The sequence below is a fragment of the Terrapene carolina genome, unplaced genomic scaffold (genome assembly GCF_002925995.2).
Source record: "Terrapene carolina triunguis isolate 2854851 unplaced genomic scaffold, T_m_triunguis-2.0 Scaffold229, whole genome shotgun sequence".
Lineage (NCBI taxonomy): Eukaryota > Metazoa > Chordata > Testudines > Emydidae > Terrapene > Terrapene triunguis.
This window is the reverse complement of record NW_020664580.1, coordinates 1,712,794-1,731,524: the sequence shown is the minus strand read 5'-3', so window position 1 is coordinate 1,731,524 and position 18,731 is coordinate 1,712,794. Positions and strand designations below refer to the sequence as shown.

Below are 18,731 nucleotides of genomic sequence, written 5' to 3'. Positions count from 1 at the left end.
CTTACGAAAAGTGCACTGCATTTAGCAGGGGGGAAAAAGAACAAAATGGAGTTCTTAATGTGTAGGGAAAAGCACAGTCTGCAGTGTGTAGGACTGACATTTGTAGAGTATAAAGGAAAGTTACAGTACTGCTCCTTCAACACAAAAAGTGACCTCAAGTAGGCAATTATGCCCTCCCAGCCTATTATTTCAGGCATTATATCCTACTTTGTCATATTCTCAACATAGTAAACCTCAACTCTACACACATCTTAATAAAAACTCACATGCAGTTCCCCTCCCCTGCCCTCCATCCCTTACTTGTCTTTTACCTACCTTTTTGGAAGGAGATGAACAGGATAGTAGAGAGCTGGAAGAAGTGAAGAAGGAAAAAGAAGAGATATACATAGGTAGAAAGAGGATGAAAGGAAGACAAGCAGCAGCAGCTGAAAAGGAGCAGAGAAAAAGGACAAAAAAAAAAAAAAGAGTTGAAAAAACCCCCCAATGAAAGAAAGTGTACTTCAGCTGCATTTTATAAATATTTGGATAGCATTGTTAAACTTTTAAAAATGTATTGATATGTTACTTGAACACAATAATAAATATTTAGTAGCTAAAGAATAGGTGCTTTACATTTTCAAAGCAGTCAACAAAACTTGTTTATAAACCCACAATTACAAAATCCACAACTGGGATGCAAATATACCAACCAAGACTTACATATGATTCACACACATTTAAAGTGACTCTGATCCAGCAACATTTACTGAGGGAAAAGTGTCTTCAATAAGCTCTGAGAAAATTGTCACTTTGGTGACAAAGTGAATCTATTATGACACCAACTTGTAGAAAATGGCCTCTTTGGCAACCTCGTTTCATGTGCCCCCCTCCTATTTCCTCCCTACACATTATGCTCCATCTTTGTGGTCTTACCTCACTCTTCACACTTATTGGGCTGGTGGGAGGCTGAAAGGAAACTCAGATGCAGTTGTTCCCTTAGCCCCAAGCCTCTGCTGATTGCTAAAAAATACTAGTGCAGCTCATCTGACTGTATCTAAGAGGCATCTTTTGAAAGTTCTCGGGCAGATCCATATATACCAGTATTATGTAATAAGCTATGAAAATTTGAAAAGAAGGAATTAATTACATTTCAGGCTCTTTTATTTAAGTTACCTAGCTTTTATATGATTTGTACTTAAGTACATTGTGTGAGTGTGAGAGAGAACACACCACAAGAAAGGAAGCTGAGAACAGGAGAGATTAAGTAGAAAGTCAGTGCTAGAAAATTAATTCTAATTTATCTTTGCATTAAAGAAATACCATCAACATATCACATGTATAAAACAGACTCAGATGTACTGATACATGCCAAGCCTCACACACTCATTATATGCCATATAGATTCTGTTCCAGATCTCACAATGATTTGACTTTTGACCAGCCACTCTTATCAACTATTCTGTTGCTCTTCTGTCTGATTTCATATCCAAAACCAATACGAGGGAAATGCCTCCAAACTATAGGAGACAGTACACCTACTTTCAGAAGATCAAATAGTTTGTGGAACATCTCACCCTTACCTTTGGCAAAGCTTCCTTGTATTTGGTACAACGAAGGAAGCAATTTTCACAATATAGAAATAAATAAAATAAATAAATAAAATATAACCCATTAGTACGAGTAGGTCTGACTTTAGATATAAATTAATCATTACAGGTTGTCCAACAAAAGATGACAATCAATAATTACTGAAGATCCATCATGCCAGATTCTTCATTCAATCCACAATATATTATCACTAGCCCATTATTTCTACCACCTATTATTTAACTTAGGCATATTTGCTCTTTTTCCACCCTATCCAATTGATCTCCCCTTTCAACATTTAAGAACTTGTCCTTTCTCTCCTCTTTATTTATAAGTTGTTCAGTTAGAAGTTGTGCAAATAATCAAAAAGAATATTTTCTGTCCAACTGAAGAGAGATCAATCTAGGATAAAATGGAGAAACCATTTTGTACAATTCCAGCCAAAAACAGTGCAAAAAAGAAGAAATGGGCAAAGTAAACATTCTCAGTAACGAAGAGGGTGTTCTGTCACCATTTTGTCATTTTTAAGCCTCTCTTACCTTTTAAATTTCCTCTCCCGTTCTCCATCAACACATATTGGCCAACCTCCAACAGCAATGCAGAAATCCAGAAAAGAAAAGGAAACACACCAGCATAACAGAGGAAAAGGTTGCAGATGGGAAGAGCATAGTATAAAACAGCAGTAGAGGAGAAAAAGATGCTTAAAATAAAGGTTCTTGTTCAAGAGAATTCAAACTATGATAATTCCAGTAGGAAAGAACTGGAGAAAAAGATTTTTTTTTTCCTAACATCTCTTTGACAAAAGAAATGAAGCAAAGTTGTGTTTAATTTAATAAGGTCTTCTGCAGATTGGGCAAAGCATTACATTTATTCCCTAATTAGAAAAGAAACAAAGAAAAGAGAATTGTACAAGATTATGCACTGTTGATTACGAAAGGTTACTATATTAACCTAATTTATGTAGGACTGTATAATTTGGGGGTGGGGAAGTGGACGTGGACTTGGATTTTAATTTGGAAACCAGAGTGAAAAGAAAGAAAGATAATCCTAGCATGATCACTTTTCTTCCAAACAGGAGAGGTAAGTAATAGCTTTCTCAAATTTTCAGGTGTTGAAAGGCGTGAATACTAAAGAGAAATTCTGAAAGTATCGTTTCTTACCTTAAGGACAGAACTTTTAACATTAAAAAGGCTTTAAGATGATTGCTGATGTCTACAGTAGCACTGAAGTTACTTAAATCACTGAAAAACTTCATATTATATATAAACACCTCTAAAAGGTATCTTTTGCTATAATCTCCTTTTTTAAATAAAAGCCTATATTTTGAAGTTAAAATATTTCTTATAAAAGAAATGCTCATTTACTCTGAAGAAAAAACCTCATATGCAATTAGAATTATAGAATTATTTTAGAATCTTCGTTTTTGCTAAGAAAAGTGTTTTCTTTTGAGCCATAAAAATTAGTAATGTATTTTTACAAACTTGAGCAATAACTCTGTGGTGTTTGTAAAAATAAAATAAAATCTCTGTTGTATTTGTAAGTGGCAAATAGTACATTTTGGAATAAAAGTGAAGACAAGTTCTTGTAGAAAACACATGTTGTATACATTCTACAAAATATAATCAGACAGAACACTTTAATTTTGTAATTTAAAATATGTATACCTCATATTCTTTTCTGCAAACTTTCAAAATGTCATTTTTTGAAGAAGCCTGAAAGATAATTAGATTTCTTTATTAACGTATAGCACAAATTAATCAATAATGAAATCATGCAGCAAAGAACAAAATATAGTAAAAGTATATTTAGATAAACTGAACTTTACTCACTTGCACAGTTTCTGCTAGAGAAAAAGAATCATTAAAGGTTTTATGGTTCTGGGACAACGTGAGGGGCAACTTTCACATTTTATTCAAATCAAACCATGTATTTATCCACCAAATTGGTTAGAAAAACAAAAATACCACGAGAAGCATCAGAATTTGCATTTATTTCAAAAGTGGTTTTTTCCTATTAGTTCTAAAAATGATAAACCACAATTTTTAGCAAAGGGAAAAGCCCATACAGACCAACATGCGTGCACTAAAAACAAATTCTTAATACCACTTTCCTCTTTCCCCACCAATCATACCACTACATCCCTTTTTCTACAAAAGACTCTTGATATCACTGATAAACTAATCTCCTGAAGATAGTGCCCTTGTATTTTACTTGTTCTGCAAAGCATCTCACATACCTATTCCTGCTGTATCAGTAATGATAAACATTTCAAGTATCAATCTTGAAATCTCAACAATCTTTGCTTCAGTTGCTTTCCCTAGTAATTTAAAGCAAAGGAAGGACTTCTACATTTGTGATAATATTCTTTGAAATACAGTATGGAAAGGACTGTGAAATGAGAGTCTATGTTGCAAGATTCAAGAATACACTTATTTTGCTATTAGCCCTTGTGATTACAGTCTTTGTACTACTACTGGCCTGACCTTTTACTTAGGCAACAGAAAATCCTGTAGGAGTCAACAGAAGCTGTGCTCTCTTGTACCAACGCTGAGCTTGGTCTTATGCCTCCTTGCAGAATTTCCTTTTGAATGCTGGCAACAAAATCTCAGCTCTTAAAATCTGAATTTAAAAGCGAGCAGTACTGGAGTCAAAGCCAAATATTTTCTCAAAATACTTGGCAGTTAGATAAAATATGAGCACTACAATTTAAATGCATATTCTGGAAAATGCATCTCTCAAACAAATAAATGGAAAAGTGGTTATGGAAAAAATATAGAGAAGACAGTATGATGGTGCAGATAGTAAGCAATACTGTTCAGTAAACAGAGAAAAAAAGCAGTGATCAAAGAAGCAAAACAGCAGTCAGAGCCTCTAAAAATCCCAAAAAGTCTTTGAAAATGAAGCACAAGCCACGATCCCTCTTGAGCTTGTCACTGCTTTCTACTTAGAGAGATGTTTCCTTCACTTCTGAAAACAGAAGGAAACATAACAAAAAAAATGTGACTGACCAAAAATAGAATTTCACATAAAATGGTGGTTCTGTGTTTTATTTAAAAATAATAAAAAAAAAAGTCTGGGAACAATCATGTCTTTCACAGAAGACTACCAATGACTACGTACTCTGGACTTTGTAGATGTTTATATACACATTTTAGCGCTGTTTTTTCTATTAAAAACCTGAAAAGCATTCTGTGACTAATTCCACTTATTGCTTCTAGGGTTGTCATTGGCACATTTAGATATGGTAACTTCAGATCAAAGGCTCATCAATATCTTGGAAGGGATCCAAAGAAAAGTTCAATAGGTCAGTGGGATGCCAGCATCTTTAGGATTCAAACTATCCATAGCAGGGCTAAGAAACAGCCAATTTGTGCCAATACGCTGTACCTACACCTCTCCGAACCTACTACATTGCTCTCCAGAATCATAGCATTCATTAAAAAAATAAAAGCAAGTAATCAAACACAGAGATGTCTACCTGAGTGTGAAGTGAGCCTGGAACTATAGCTCTTAGACCTGTGAACTCATTTTATTAAGATAGTAACTAAGCTGCACAACAATAGCTAACTGACATTTAAGTTACTTAATTCTTCATGTAAGAAAGGGGAGGAAGACATCACAGATCTACACAATTTATTGTGAGCCACTTATGTTACAACACAAGTTAGTGGCATTTGGGAGAGTCCAACATTTCGTTCCACCCCTGACCCAGTCAAAAAGAAGCCAAGCCCAAACAGCCTAGTGGAGCCAATGGGGAATGCCCCCACCCTGACGTTCCTACCAGTTGAAATGTCTTTCATCATCTTGATTGATCAGTTATTCAGCCCTCATATAGATTGTGCCGATCACAACACATCTTCCATTCTTCTCTTATCCTGGCCTTCCTTCTCCATGTGCTGCCATGTCTTTTCATGATGAAATCTTCCTATCTCTTTGGAGATCAACAGAGTAGTTGTTTCAGTTCCCGTGGATACCACGCAGCAACCGCTGCAATCCATCGATTGTCAGTGAGCCTTGCTATATGCCCAGCCCATTGCATTTTACTATACCTGCTTCCAACAATGACGTCCTGCACTCCACTCTGTTGTCTGATCACTTCATTGGGGTCTCAGTTGTGAATTGAAATCCTCAGAATTCTTCTTTCCATCGCCGTCTCTGTGACAGACAGTTGTTGCCCCTCTATCTTCATCAGTGCCCATGTTTCACTGCCGTACAACGTTGCCGGCAGTACTGTTGAGTTGAAGAGGTTGGTGCATGTTGCCTTGTTGATTTTTCCTTGGAGGACATCCTGGATAGAACTGAATGCATGCCAACCTGCTTTCTTTCTTTGGGAAAGACTGTGGCGCATGTTAATTTCTTAGCCCAAATACACATATTGCTCAACTTCTTCTATTTGTTCTCCCCAGACTGTTATTTAACCTTTGGCAAGGCATCAAATCAAAATTTCATCTTGGAGCGGTTCATTTTCAGTCTGACTTGGCTGCTTTTTGTGTTGAATTCTTTCAGCATTTTCTGTGGTTTGATAGTATTTTCGGCAATCAACACGATATCGTCCACTAATCTAAGGCGGCTTAACTGCTCTCCATTTATGTTGATTCCACCCTTCCCATTCATCCGCCTCATTACCATTTTGAGGCAGGCTGTGAAGAGTTTTGGTAAAACCGTGTCATCTTGTTTCACCTTTTTTAACTGGGATGTAAAGGGGAGTGTCAAACAGAGTTATATGTATAGTGCAGTCAGAAATTTGCTTCCTTTAGTAGTTTGATGTAGTTTGTGTTGATGCCCTTCTCTGCAAGAGCTTTCAACACTGCATTGATCTTGACGTTGTAGAACGCTTTTTCATAGTCGAAGAAGGCAATACATAAAGGGAATTTGTATTCCCTTGAGCATTCCAATAGCTGATTTATAGTGAAAATATGATCCATTGTGCTGAAATTCCTTCGAAAACCTGCCTGCTCCTCATCCAGACTCTGAGAGTCAGTTTGTTGTTATTTTGGTGAACAGCTTTGTAGACATGTAAGAGCAGGCCTATTGGATGATAGTTCTTTAGATCTTCATGATTGCCCTTCTTGTACAGCAAAATGGTGTTGGACTCCTTCCAGCTAGATGGCATCTTCTGCATTTCCAAATAATGGCTAAGCCTCTGAGCAAGGGTTTCCCAGAGGTCTTGGCCTCCAGCTCTTATTTCAGTTGTCAGTCCATCTTTTCCTGGGGCTTTTCCTTCCTTCATTTGATAAACTGCATGTCTAACTTGTTCAGCTATCTTAGATCTAAGATCAGCCTCCAACCTCCATCCTTTTTCAGTACTAGGAAGTATTTTGAGTAGAAACCCCTGCCCCTGTAAGGGCCAGCTCTATTGCTCCTATCCAGAGAAGAGAGTCCACTTCTTGCCTTAGTAGAAGCCCATGAGAAAGTTCCTTGAAGAGGAATGGGGAAAAGGGGTGGAAGCAAGAGAATGACTGTATGGTGTAGCCTGATATTCTGACCTCCCAGACCCATTGGTCTGTGGTGATCCACTCCCAAGCCTGGTGGAAATGGACAAGGTCGTCCCCAAAAGGAGGGAAGTGGGCTAAAGGGTACAACTGTAAAATCAGAGGAATGGGAGGATTCCAACCTTCAATCAACCCATCAAAAGTGCTGTTTAGAGGATGCCTAAGTGGTTGCAGAGGGCACATGGGTGGCCCTCTTCCTCTGAAACTTGTGTCTCTTTCTGGGGGGTTCTGCAGGTCTTTGGTACCCCGAGAACTGAGCAGGGCATGATCTCTGGGCATTCTGTGAGCTACTAAAACACTTCTTGCTCAGAGGTGTATAAATTCCCAAGGAATGTAGGGTAGCCCTGAAGTCCTTAAGCATGTGCAGAGAGTCATTCATGGTCTCGAGAAGAGTTTTGTGACCATCAAAGGGAAAGTCCTCTACCATGTTTTGTACCTCTCTTGGAACCCCCTAAAGCTGGAGCCAGGACACCCTGTGCATAACCATCGCCATAGAGATGGACATGGCAGCAGTATCCACGGCATCTAAGGACACTTAGAGCAGTTCTGGCCAACAGCTGACCCTCTGCAACAACAGACTGGAATTGTTCCTTGCAGTCATGCGGCACATGTTCAATAAAGGCTGTGAGCATGTTGTAATTAGTAAAGTTATATTTGGCAATGATCACTTGATAGTTCACAAGCTTGAAATGCAAGGTTGCAGAGGACTAAGCCTTTTGCCCAAAGAGGTCCAATCGCTTCTGATCCTTATTATAGGGAGTAGCCCTCCAAAAATGCTGACTACTCCGTTTATTCACAGCATCCATCCTGAGGGCGTTAGGTGGGGAATGGGAAAACAAAAGTCAAAGTCCTTAAAGTGGCAAATAATACTTCTTGTCCGTCCTTTTGCACATTGGTGGAATAGTGGCTGGCATCTGCCATACAGTCTTAGCCAGATCCAGGAAAGCCTCATTAATAGGTAGCGCCACTCTGAAAGGTGTTGCTGACTGCAAAATATCAAGCAGCCTGTGCTGCTGGTCTTTGACCTCCTCCAGAGGGATGTGCAGAGTGTCCAATATTCTATTGAGGTCCTGGAATTGTCTGAAGTAATTGGCAATGGAAGGAGAGAGAGGCCTGAGCACCTCATCCAGCGATGACAATGTCAATAGCACTTTGAGGAGTTGGAGGCTAGGGCAGATGAGGAATTCACCACTGAAAGGTCTCCTCCTGCTTTGGAAGGGTAGAGGAAGTATTTGGATCCCCAATTTCCCTAAGAGATGGTACTGGTGATTTATTGAATTGTTGCCGATAGGAGACCCATGGGGGCCCAATACGGCCCTTGTGAGGGTGGCAGATAGGGTTGGTTCCACCGTGATTGATGTGCCACAAAGTCCTTCCTGCATGAGAGCAGATTCTCAAAGGGGTATGTAGGAGAACCCCTAACAGAAATCAAAGAGACCAACTGGGAGTCCTCTTCTTCCTTCCTGTCCTCCAATGGGGGTGGGGGGTAGCCAGTGAGAATGGAGGAGAGTCCTGTGCCACAGAGTGGCCTGAGCTGCTACCTGAGCTGGTACCTGACAGCAACAGGGATGCTGGCTCATTCAGCACCGATAGAGCACTCAAGTATTGTAACTCCTGTGGTACCAGAAAGGACACCGGTACCGACATTGAAGCCAAGGTCACCATGGATGGAGCCGACGGTACCAGTAACAACGAGCGTACCACAGGCTCTGTCAGATGCAGATACTTGCTTGATATCAAGGGTATTGCTTATACAGTCATCCCCCACTGAGCTCCTTGCATCAGTACCGATGACTGGGTTAAGGCCCACAACAGCACCAATGTCTGAGCTGAGTGCTTCAGTGCCAATGGCAGAGCTGAGTTTGATAGTACCGTGTGTTTCTTCTTACTGGTGGAGGGTACAGGCGCCCTCTCCATGCAGTGTTTCCTCTACTTGGAGCTTCGGGGCTTCGCAGGCCTGCCAGTACTGGAGAAAGAGTCCTTGGCCTCCACAGTACCCTCTGAGGACTTCAACGGGGACCTGGTCTTTTTTGGAGCTGGCTCCTTAGATATGGAGTCTATGCTCCTCTTTTGGGGATTATTCCCAGAGTGTTCTAAAGTCTTCCCTTTCTTAGGAGACGCATGCCCCAAGGTTGACAGGACACTGTATCTGTCTGGAGACAAATGTACAAAAGGAGGGAGGAGAGGTCTCCTGACCTGGCTGAGAGGTTGCAGGGAATGTTCCATTGTCACAACCCAATGGCCCCCTCCCTCAGGGGGTCCCCCGGGGAGGCAGATTAGCATTGTATGTTGCTAACGCTGTTGCAAGATTCGCAAGACATTTTGGGAAGGGTTAAAATTATGAATGCGGAACGAAAGGTTTCTTTACAGGCGCGAAAGGCCGGAGGGGGAGGAAAGGAGAAAAAAAACGGGTTAACTTGATGTTCCAGCTAAACCCGAAGATAAGGAGCTAACTCCAGCCCAAGGCCATTGCACACACTCTGCTACCTGCCAAGAAAAAGGGGGGGGGGAGGGGAGTCCACCCCACCCCACCCCGCTGTAAGGAAGGAGAGTTGCTGAAAAAAAATTTAGGGGCCGCGAAAAGGAGTGAGACAACAAGGTCAACGAGGGAAAAATAACCGTCTCATGGCCCTGAAGCCGGTGTGTTTTGGAAAAATTGAGGAAGCCACGGAAGGCCAGTTTGAACTGGTACACAGAGCATGGGGAACAAAGGTCCCTGAAGGAGACACCCCCAAGAGACCCCAGGACTTAAAAACCCTCCCCGGAGCTGAGGCAAATCAGAGATCAACAGCGGACCCTGGACGACCCATGCACAGGACAAGAACTCCTGTCCACCCTTCCCCCTCTTCTTCTTACGTTACGCCCAGGCTTGGCCAGCCTCGGGTAGTGCGGGTGTGAGTATGAAAGTGGGTTAGGGCTTGGGGCACTAACACTTTCTTCCTTCCTCTGAGTGACGTGGGGAACCCCCAGCGCTCTCCGCTGTTATTTTATTATTTTATCAATAAAGCTTTAAAACTCAGTTACTTGGTGTGCTCCGTCATCTCCTCCCCTAATGGTCCTGCGGCCTCAGCCTGATCACCTGACGCCTCAGGCAGATGGGTAACAGAAATCTGTCACACCATCGCCAATAGCATGAGCTTTATGTCCCTGTTCTTCCGAGCCCTGGACTTAAGGGCTAAACAAAAGGAGCACTTCTTGGAGATATGGGACTCCCCAGGCAACAGACACACTTCAAGTGTCTGTCGCTCACCAGTATAGCCTCCCGGCAGGAGAGGGAATATTTGAAGTCTGACAAATCAGGCATATCCCACCAAGAGAAGACAAGTCTCCTGGGGGGGCGGGGGGGAATAAAAAAAAAAAAAAGTCCTCTCACCTAAAACTAATTAACTGTACAAACACTAAACTCCTCTAAACTAACTTTAACAGAAAAAAAGTGAAGAGGAAGGCAGAGTACGCTCTAGATTGGATCATGCTAGTTTCCCCGGGCCGACGCAGTAGAGAAGGCACGGAGGCGGTTTGCCCATACACCTTATATAGCCTTGGTGTCTGCCACAAGGAGGCATAAGGCGCATGCGTGGGCCTAATGAGCACTCCTAGTGAGAAATCTCCTATGAAGTGTTTCAGAGATGCATGCATACCTGAAGTGAAACGCCCATAGGGACAGTACTTGAAAAAGAAAATTGGATATTTTGGGTAGAAAATGGTTAAATCAATCAATTACTCTTTCTGTACAGTTAATTTACTTAAAGGAGGCAGAAATAAAATTACCTCCGTTGAAATTTGTTACGGCACCAGTTTAATACAATTTTTTTTTTAAAAGTGTAATTGGATCTTCCATGACTACACCTAGTCAGGGAGTTAGTTCTGAGACACACCCAAAAGAGGATTTATAGACCTCTCTAAGCACCATTCAGGATAATATAGTTTGTTACTGACTCAAATTAGAGTCTCTTTACTGAGTTACCAAACCCCAGCAACCATAAAGGGGGTTTATCTAAGGAAAAAGTGTCAGGATAGGAGTGAGACCAGACCTGAAATAGAAAGGACAGTTAATCAGAAGCATTGGACCACCTATATTCATTGACTGCCATTTCTATATGACAATGGACCTCAAAAGATCATTTATCCTAAAGCCCGAATCTGTGCTTGCTTTGAACTACATCTGAACAAGAGTTATGTAGTCCCTGGTTTTATATTCCGTAATATGTTAATGAGTTCTTACAACGCATTCTTACTCTTTTCAGTCCCTAGAATAGACACATACCATATTTACTGCTTTGAAGCATTACATAAGCTGGTTTTGTTCTCCAATATGTCAAATACTTGTAAAGTTATGGTCTTGCTCAAAGTTCACAAGATAGAAGAATTGTCTCAAACTGACTGCACATTGGACTTTTGACCAGAAGTCTCAAATGTGACTGTCAATTCATCCAAGGCTATTGTGGATGAACTTAAGCAGAAGCACAAAGATTTGAGAGGCTTGGTGACCTCAAGTAAAATGCTGCATTCCTTTGTCATACAGAGTTTCCAGCAGTCACACACACTTTTGCTGTTTAAGCTGCTTTCAGCTCCCCATAGAAATAGCACATTATTTAGGGAGGATGTGGGGAAAGTGACCCTGGAGCTTCCAGAACCATGTAATATAAACATCATATTAATTAAGCATCATAAGCTGAGAAGGCTCTCTCAGTATCATAAAGAACTTGTTTATACTATAATCATCTGTGCTTCACTCAGTTATGCTGAATCGCTTTAAGAACAAATTATACCATGCATCCACACTAGTTATGGCTTTACCCATCTAAGTTTTGCTCTGCAACCACATTTGCACCATTTTAAGCCAATTTAGCTCTGGTGGCTTGAAGGTTCCTGAAGGGCATCAGAACAAAAGATATAAGCTACAATTTACCATTGCCTTAGCTGGTAAACTTCCTGCGTGTTCACTACCAGACTCCATTCTCTGCCCCCACAACCATGACCCCTAGTCATGCCTCACTACCCATACTCCTGCAAGGTAACTACCTCTCTGGAAATGCTCTCCCCAGGGTCTGCTAATAGTCCCCATTCCAGCTCTGAAAGTCCTCAGCCACAAATCCAGTACAACTCTTCCAACACAATTAAAAGGAAAACATACTTAGAAAGATACAAGATCATATAAATGTTTTCTTTCCTAATTTATTTTACTTATTTTACTAATATTTAGGGTTTTTTATAAAATATTTTTATATTTTATAAAATATAAAATAAAAATATTTTACTAATATTTTCTTCCTGCATTCCCTTTTTCCTCCAAAGTTCACCCTATTGTTATCCTGAACACTTTCAGATTGAAGAGCTATAAATCTAAATTTTGGCCTGTTAATTTCCAAGAAGAGAACTAAAACTGGTTTAGGTCCTCTCCCTCCCCAAAAAATACTGCAAAAGATTTGATGAGGTTCAATTTAGGCTTAAAAAAAAAAAAAAAAAAAAAAGAATAAAAGAGAATTAAAAAAAAAAAAAAAAAAAAAAAAAGAGGCAGAGCTTCAGTTAACCAAGAACATGATGGTATGCATCATAGGTGTACACAGAAAATGATTTCTTGACCTATTTCATAGTTCTAAAAGTAATTGCAGAATATTTCCCCCAAAATTAAATAAAGTGTAAAGGTGTAGATATAATAAATGAATTTAACTTGCCATATTACTGTTCACAAACTGCAGTGTTCTGTTATGTTTAATACTGATCGTGGAAGAAAATTAGAAAACCTCACCTGTTTACATGCTTGTCGACATTCCACAACAATAGCTAGTTCACAGCAACCTAAGCCAACCCAACCATCAGACTTTTTCAAAACACCTTTAAAATAAAATGACAGCAAATATTATAGTAATACAGGCGGCTACAACAAAAATACCTAACTAACTCTACAACTAAGCCAAAGTAGCTAAGAGGGAAAATAACTAAAAAATAAACATTCCTCTTTTCTTTTAATGCCATGTCTCCTACATGTTATGGAAATCAGATGTGTGCCGTTTATTGTAGACTTTATTTAATAGTATATTTTCAATCAATTATTTAAATTAAAAGGAATGTAACCTATTAAATTTCTCTTGCCTTTGTTAAACCTTCAGTCCCTTCCTGGCTTCACTCCTCTCTTTTTCCTTTTCTGCAATAGATTTTGATGCATCTTTTCCTGAATTATGTTCAATAACAGTCTCATATTTTTCTTTTGCCCACCACAGACCCCTTATATAACTGCTTTTCCCACGCCATATTCTCTATATTTCTCCCCAACCCCATTTTTTCCGGTTTCTTTCTTCTCCCACTTTTCCCCACAAAATACCTTAATACAACAATTCTCTTTTCTAATTTACACAATTTATCTCTTCCCCGTCTCTCCGCATGCAGTTTATCATTCAAGGTTTTGTCCAACAAAGCTAAACACCATAACAAAGGACTGCCTCAGCTGCAGCAGCTTTTTGGGTGGAGGGGAGATGGAGGACCTGTAGCAGTACAGATCATATGAGCCCTGGATCCTGATGCAGGGTCCTAAAATCTGCTACCATTAATTTCTTAGGAAAAAAATTAAAACAAGTTTCAGGATATTCATGCATTATAGCCTTCCTCTAGGAAACAAGTTGCTAGTAGAGGTAGAACAGAAAACAGACTAATAAAAAACCGTAATATGCACATATATATCTTTTAGAAGATTCCTTGGAAACCTTCTTCCATTCCTATGGTCTTGGCTGCCATTTCAATTTATAACAGAGTTAAAAATGGCTGGAGGTCCACAAACTATGACAGAAAAGGCATTTTGGCATTTTGGGGAGAGATTAACAGTTTTTTAAAAAAGTGTTGCTTTTCCCTCTCCATTCCCTCAGCTGCCTTTTCATTTTCTCCCTCTCTTAGTTCCCTCACTCGCCCTTTCACATAACATGTATAGCAGGGGTCAGCAACCTGCGGCACGCGAGCTGATTTTCAGTGGCACTCACACTGCCCAGGTCCTGTCCACTGGCCTCGGGGCTCTGCTGCCGGCCTGAGGTTCCATTCGCCGGCCCCCTGCCAGCCAGGGTCCTGGCTGCCAGTCCTGGGGGCTCCACTGCCGGCCTGGGGTACCAGCCGTCGGCCCCCTGCCAGCCGGGGTCCCGGCCGTCGGCCCCGCTCAGCCTGCTGGCGGCCTGGGGTTCTATCCACCGGCCCCTGCCAGCCGGGGTTCCATCCACTGGCCCCACTCAGCCCACTGCCGGCCCCGGGTCCCGGCCACCAGTCTGGGTGGTTCCGCTGCTGGCCTGGGGTCCTGGCTGCCAGCCCAGGGCTCTGCTCCTGGCCTTGGCCTGGCACTCTGCAGCCGCCCCCAGCTGTGGCCCACTGGACCCAGCCTGGGGCAGTGAGAGGTGCAGACGGGGCAAGAGGGGACGCAGCTCAGCATCCCCACCTTAAAAATTGTTCCAGCACCACTGGGGTATTTTTAAGTCCTCATTTGCTGCTTACATCACTATCACGCCACTGGGAACAGCGCACTGTGTTTGACGTTGTGCATGCTGTCTGTCGTGATTTCTTTTTTCCACTGTGAGTTGAGAGATACATTTGACAAAATGTTAGCTCCTAAGAAAGCAAAGTTAGATGTCCGTTCATTTCAGCCTTCTTGGACAGACACATTTGGATTTATTCAAAAGAAGGACCGTGCTGTTTGTGCTTTCTGTTGTGAAAGTTTGTCACACATCAAGTGTTCGATGACATTTTCAAACGAAGCATGAGAAAATCTTTCTTGACGAAGCAGACAAGACGGAATCGATCAAAAAGCCAGTAACAGGATATGAGAAGCAAAGCAGTGTTTTTAAATGCTTAAGTAAAAATCAAGCTACAGAAGGAAGTTACAAGATTGCACAGTGCATTGCAAAAAATGGAAAGCTGTTTACAGGTTGGGAATATATAAAAAGTTTTTCTCAGAAGATCGGAGGTTTCGTTCAATGATTTGCCAAATAAAAATGCGATCGTATATAGAATAAAAGAACTGCCTATCTCTGCCAAAACAGCTGAGAGGCACGTAAGCGAAATGGCAGAAAACATTAACAAAAAGCAGACAACTGAATTAAAAGACACAGCAGTGTTTAGCGTTGCAGTTGATGAGAGCGTGGATATAAATGATGTTCCACGTTTGGCAGTTGTTGCAAGATATTGTGCTTCCGATGAAATCCAAGAGGAACTTTGTTGCCTAAAACCCCTGCATGGCACAACAAAGGGGGAAGATATAGTGGAAAGTTTTGTAAACCATTTTGAAGAACAAGGAGTTGACATCAGAAAAATATTTTGTGTGACAACAGATGGTGCTCCTGCCATGGTCGGAAAGCAGAAGGGAACTGTAAAGTTACTTGAAGATCAAATTGGCCACCCGACAGTCAAATTTTACTGTATCATCCATCAAGAAAACCTGTGTGCTAAAATTTCTAATTCAGAGCTTAATAATGTGGTGAATACAGTGGTACAAATTGTGAATTTCCTTGTTGCTCGATCTGCTTTGACTCACAGACAGTTTCAAGCACTGCTAGAAGAGATGGACAATGCTTATAACGACATTTCACTTCACAGCAACATTTGGTGGCTATGTCATGGCAAGGTTTCGGAGTGCTTTGTAAACTGTTTTGATGCAATCAAGGCCTTTTTAATCAGAAAAAGGACAAAACTACCCCGAACTGGATAATGACAAATGGCTGCATAAGCTCATCTTTCTAACTGACATCACCGCTCACCTAAACGAACTCAACCTCTGTCTCCAGAGTGCAAGGCAAATGGTTCTGGATCTTTATGAAGTCTGGAAGGTATCTGTTGTAAAACTAGCAGTTTTTTCTCGGGGTATTCAAACTTTGACTTTCCGCTACTTCCAACACATAAAAAAGAGCTATTGACACATTACACTGTCGGTGTTGATGAGATTGGAATGTACATGCAAGAACTGAAATCAGAATTTTCTGACAGATTTCAAGATTTCCAGCGATTTGGCCCAATGCTTTCTTTTCTAATTAAACCTGAAAAGTTCAACGAAAACAACTTGGATTTGTCTGTATTTCAGTGGATGGGAGTTGAAGATTTCGAAATGCAGCTCATTCAGTTAAATAGCTCAGAATTGTGGGCAAAGTTTGGAGATCTGCGGAGTGCACTTGAAGCTCCCGAGAGAGATCATGCGGCCTCTATTCTGACCTGCTAGACGTCCATGCCAGTGAAATTTAACTGTCTGAATAAAATTGCATTTGCAATGCTTTCAGCATTTGGATCCACATACCTGTGTGTACAGGTATTTTCACACATGAAATCTGTCCTCTGTCCCTTTCGGAGCCAGTTAACAACTGATCACTCAGAAGCCTGTGTGCAGCTTAAAGTATCTAAATACGTGCCAGACATTGGAAAACTCAGCAAGGAAAAGCATCACATTAAACTGATAAGATCTGCATTTTAATTTAATTTTAAATGAAGCTTCTTAAACATTTTAAAAACCTTATTTGCTTTACATACAACAATAGTTTAGTTATATAATAATGACAGAGAGAGAGAGAGACCTTCTAAAAACATTAAAATGTATTCCTGGCATGCGAAACCTTAAATTACAGTGAATAAATGAAGACTTGGCACACCACTTCTGAAAGGCTGCCAACTACTGATGTGTAGGGATGTTGATTGCTTTGTTTAAGATCCATCTGCATGGAAGCCCCCACCACACTCAAATAGTCTGTACTGAATGTCTAGAGCTATTAAAAAGACACATTTCACCAATATATACCAATTACTTTATCAAGGAAATATGACATACATTGTGTGACATAATTCAAAATTGTAAGAGTAAATAAAATGGATTCTTACTCAGACAGACAACCAGTTCATAGGAAAGTCACATGCGGTAAACACCCATCCACAGTTAATCACAGGGTTAGCTGCCTGCTACATGCTATTTTAGTATTTAATAATTATATAGCAGTTGTTTCTGTGGATCTTTTGCATGAACAATCTTCAGGAATGTGGAGCTATGGAAACAGTCATCTTAAGAATAAATCCATGATACTGACAGTTTCACTGAAAACTTCATTAAAAAATAATCAATTGAAAAAAGTGAGATAAAGAAAAGAAATCTATAAGATTTAAACAGTAAGACAAAATGCATGGCTAATGATTAAGACTCCATGTTTGTCACAGAGGTCATGGATTCTGTGACCTCCATGACTTCTGCAGCAGCCAGTGCGCCTGGCCCGGGGGCCGTCTGAGCAGCTCAGGCAGCCCCCAAGCCAGGTGCACTGGCCACTGCTGGGGCAGTCTCGGCCCCACCACCTCCCAGCAGCAGGACTTTGGGTGTTGGGGGGGTCTCAGGGCTGGGGTGCAGGGCAGTGCAGTTCCCAGCCAATGGGGGCTACAGAACTGGGGCTTGGGGTGGAGCGGAAGCAGCACATAAAGCCAGGAGCGGGAGGCCGCCACTTCCCACGAGCCAGGTAGGGAGCCCGCCCCCGCCCTGCCCCCCCCCCCCCCCCCCCCAGCCCCCATAGCCCCCCCCGGGCCACACCCCCCCCCCCCCCTCGAGCACTCATGACGCCCCCTCAGGCCGCCCCTCCTTCCAAGCACCCGCGGCACCCCTCGGGCCACCCCCCCAAGCACCCATGGTGTCCCCCGGGCCGCCCCCCCAAATTTTAGTCAGGAGTATATAGTAAAAGTCATGGCCATGGGCCGTGAATTTTTGTTTACTGCCCATGACCTGTCCATGACTTTTACTAAAAATACCCGTGACTAAAATGTAGCCTTTCTACTGATCAATCAGAACAAAACTTCCAGGGGACTGAAATCTCTGTTGCAATTAACTGGCTATGCCACACAGACAACACTAAGACCAATCCACTTTTACAACTGCAGGGGTATACTACTGGCATGAAAAACTGAGTAATTAGGCAACTATATTTTGCAGTAGAAGGAGTTTGAGTGTTTCAGGTGTAGTTCCACATAGATTACATTACTGTAAAACAATGAAGTAATCCTATACAGAAACTCCTCACTTAACGTTGTAGTTATGTTCCTGAAAAATGCGACTTTAAGCGAAACGATGTTAAGCTAATCCAATTTCCCCATAAGAATTAATGTAAATGGGGGGGGGTTAGGTTCCAGGGAAATTTTTTTCACCAAAGACTATATCTAATCTATCTATCTATCTATCTATATATATATATATATACACACACACACACACACACATATACATACACATACACACAGAGTCAGAGTAGAAGTTTTAAACAAACAATTTAATACTGGTACACAGTGATGATGATTGTGAAGCTTGGTTGAGGTGGAGGAGTTAGAGGGTGGGATATTTTCCAGGGAATACCTCACTGCTAAATGAACTAGCAATTGACTGAGCCCTCAAGGGTTAACTCTCACACTCTAGGAGGCAACAGGAAAGGAGGGAGGGCAGACAGAGACACACACCCTGTATGGAGAGAAAAAAAATGCGCATTTCCCCTTTAAGTAGCTGACCCCAGGCTTAAGTACCCTGCCCTGTTAATTAAATCAGCTTGCTGAGACCTCCTGAGACCGCAGCTACTGCCTAGAAGCTCCCTCCGTAGTGTCTTCCCCCCCCATGGAAGATGGGGTAAGCAGGGTGCAGAAGCAGGGGGGAGGGGGAGACACCCTGATATTAGCTCTCCTCTTCCCCCCTCCTCC

General features: G+C 41.5%; 1 protein-coding gene across 1 annotated transcript in view; it reads right to left on the bottom strand.

The window, feature by feature from the left end:
- Positions 1 to 18,731, bottom strand: part of RECK (reversion inducing cysteine rich protein with kazal motifs) — a 137,002-nt gene that overhangs the window by 81,254 nt on the left and 37,017 nt on the right. The window contains exons 5-6 of the mRNA XM_026656369.2: positions 12,808 to 12,893; positions 3,231 to 3,278 (exon numbers count right to left, since the gene is read on the bottom strand). Of these exons, the coding sequence (XP_026512154.1) occupies positions 3,231 to 3,278; positions 12,808 to 12,893 (134 nt within the window). The remainder of the gene's footprint in view (positions 1 to 3,230; positions 3,279 to 12,807; positions 12,894 to 18,731) is intronic.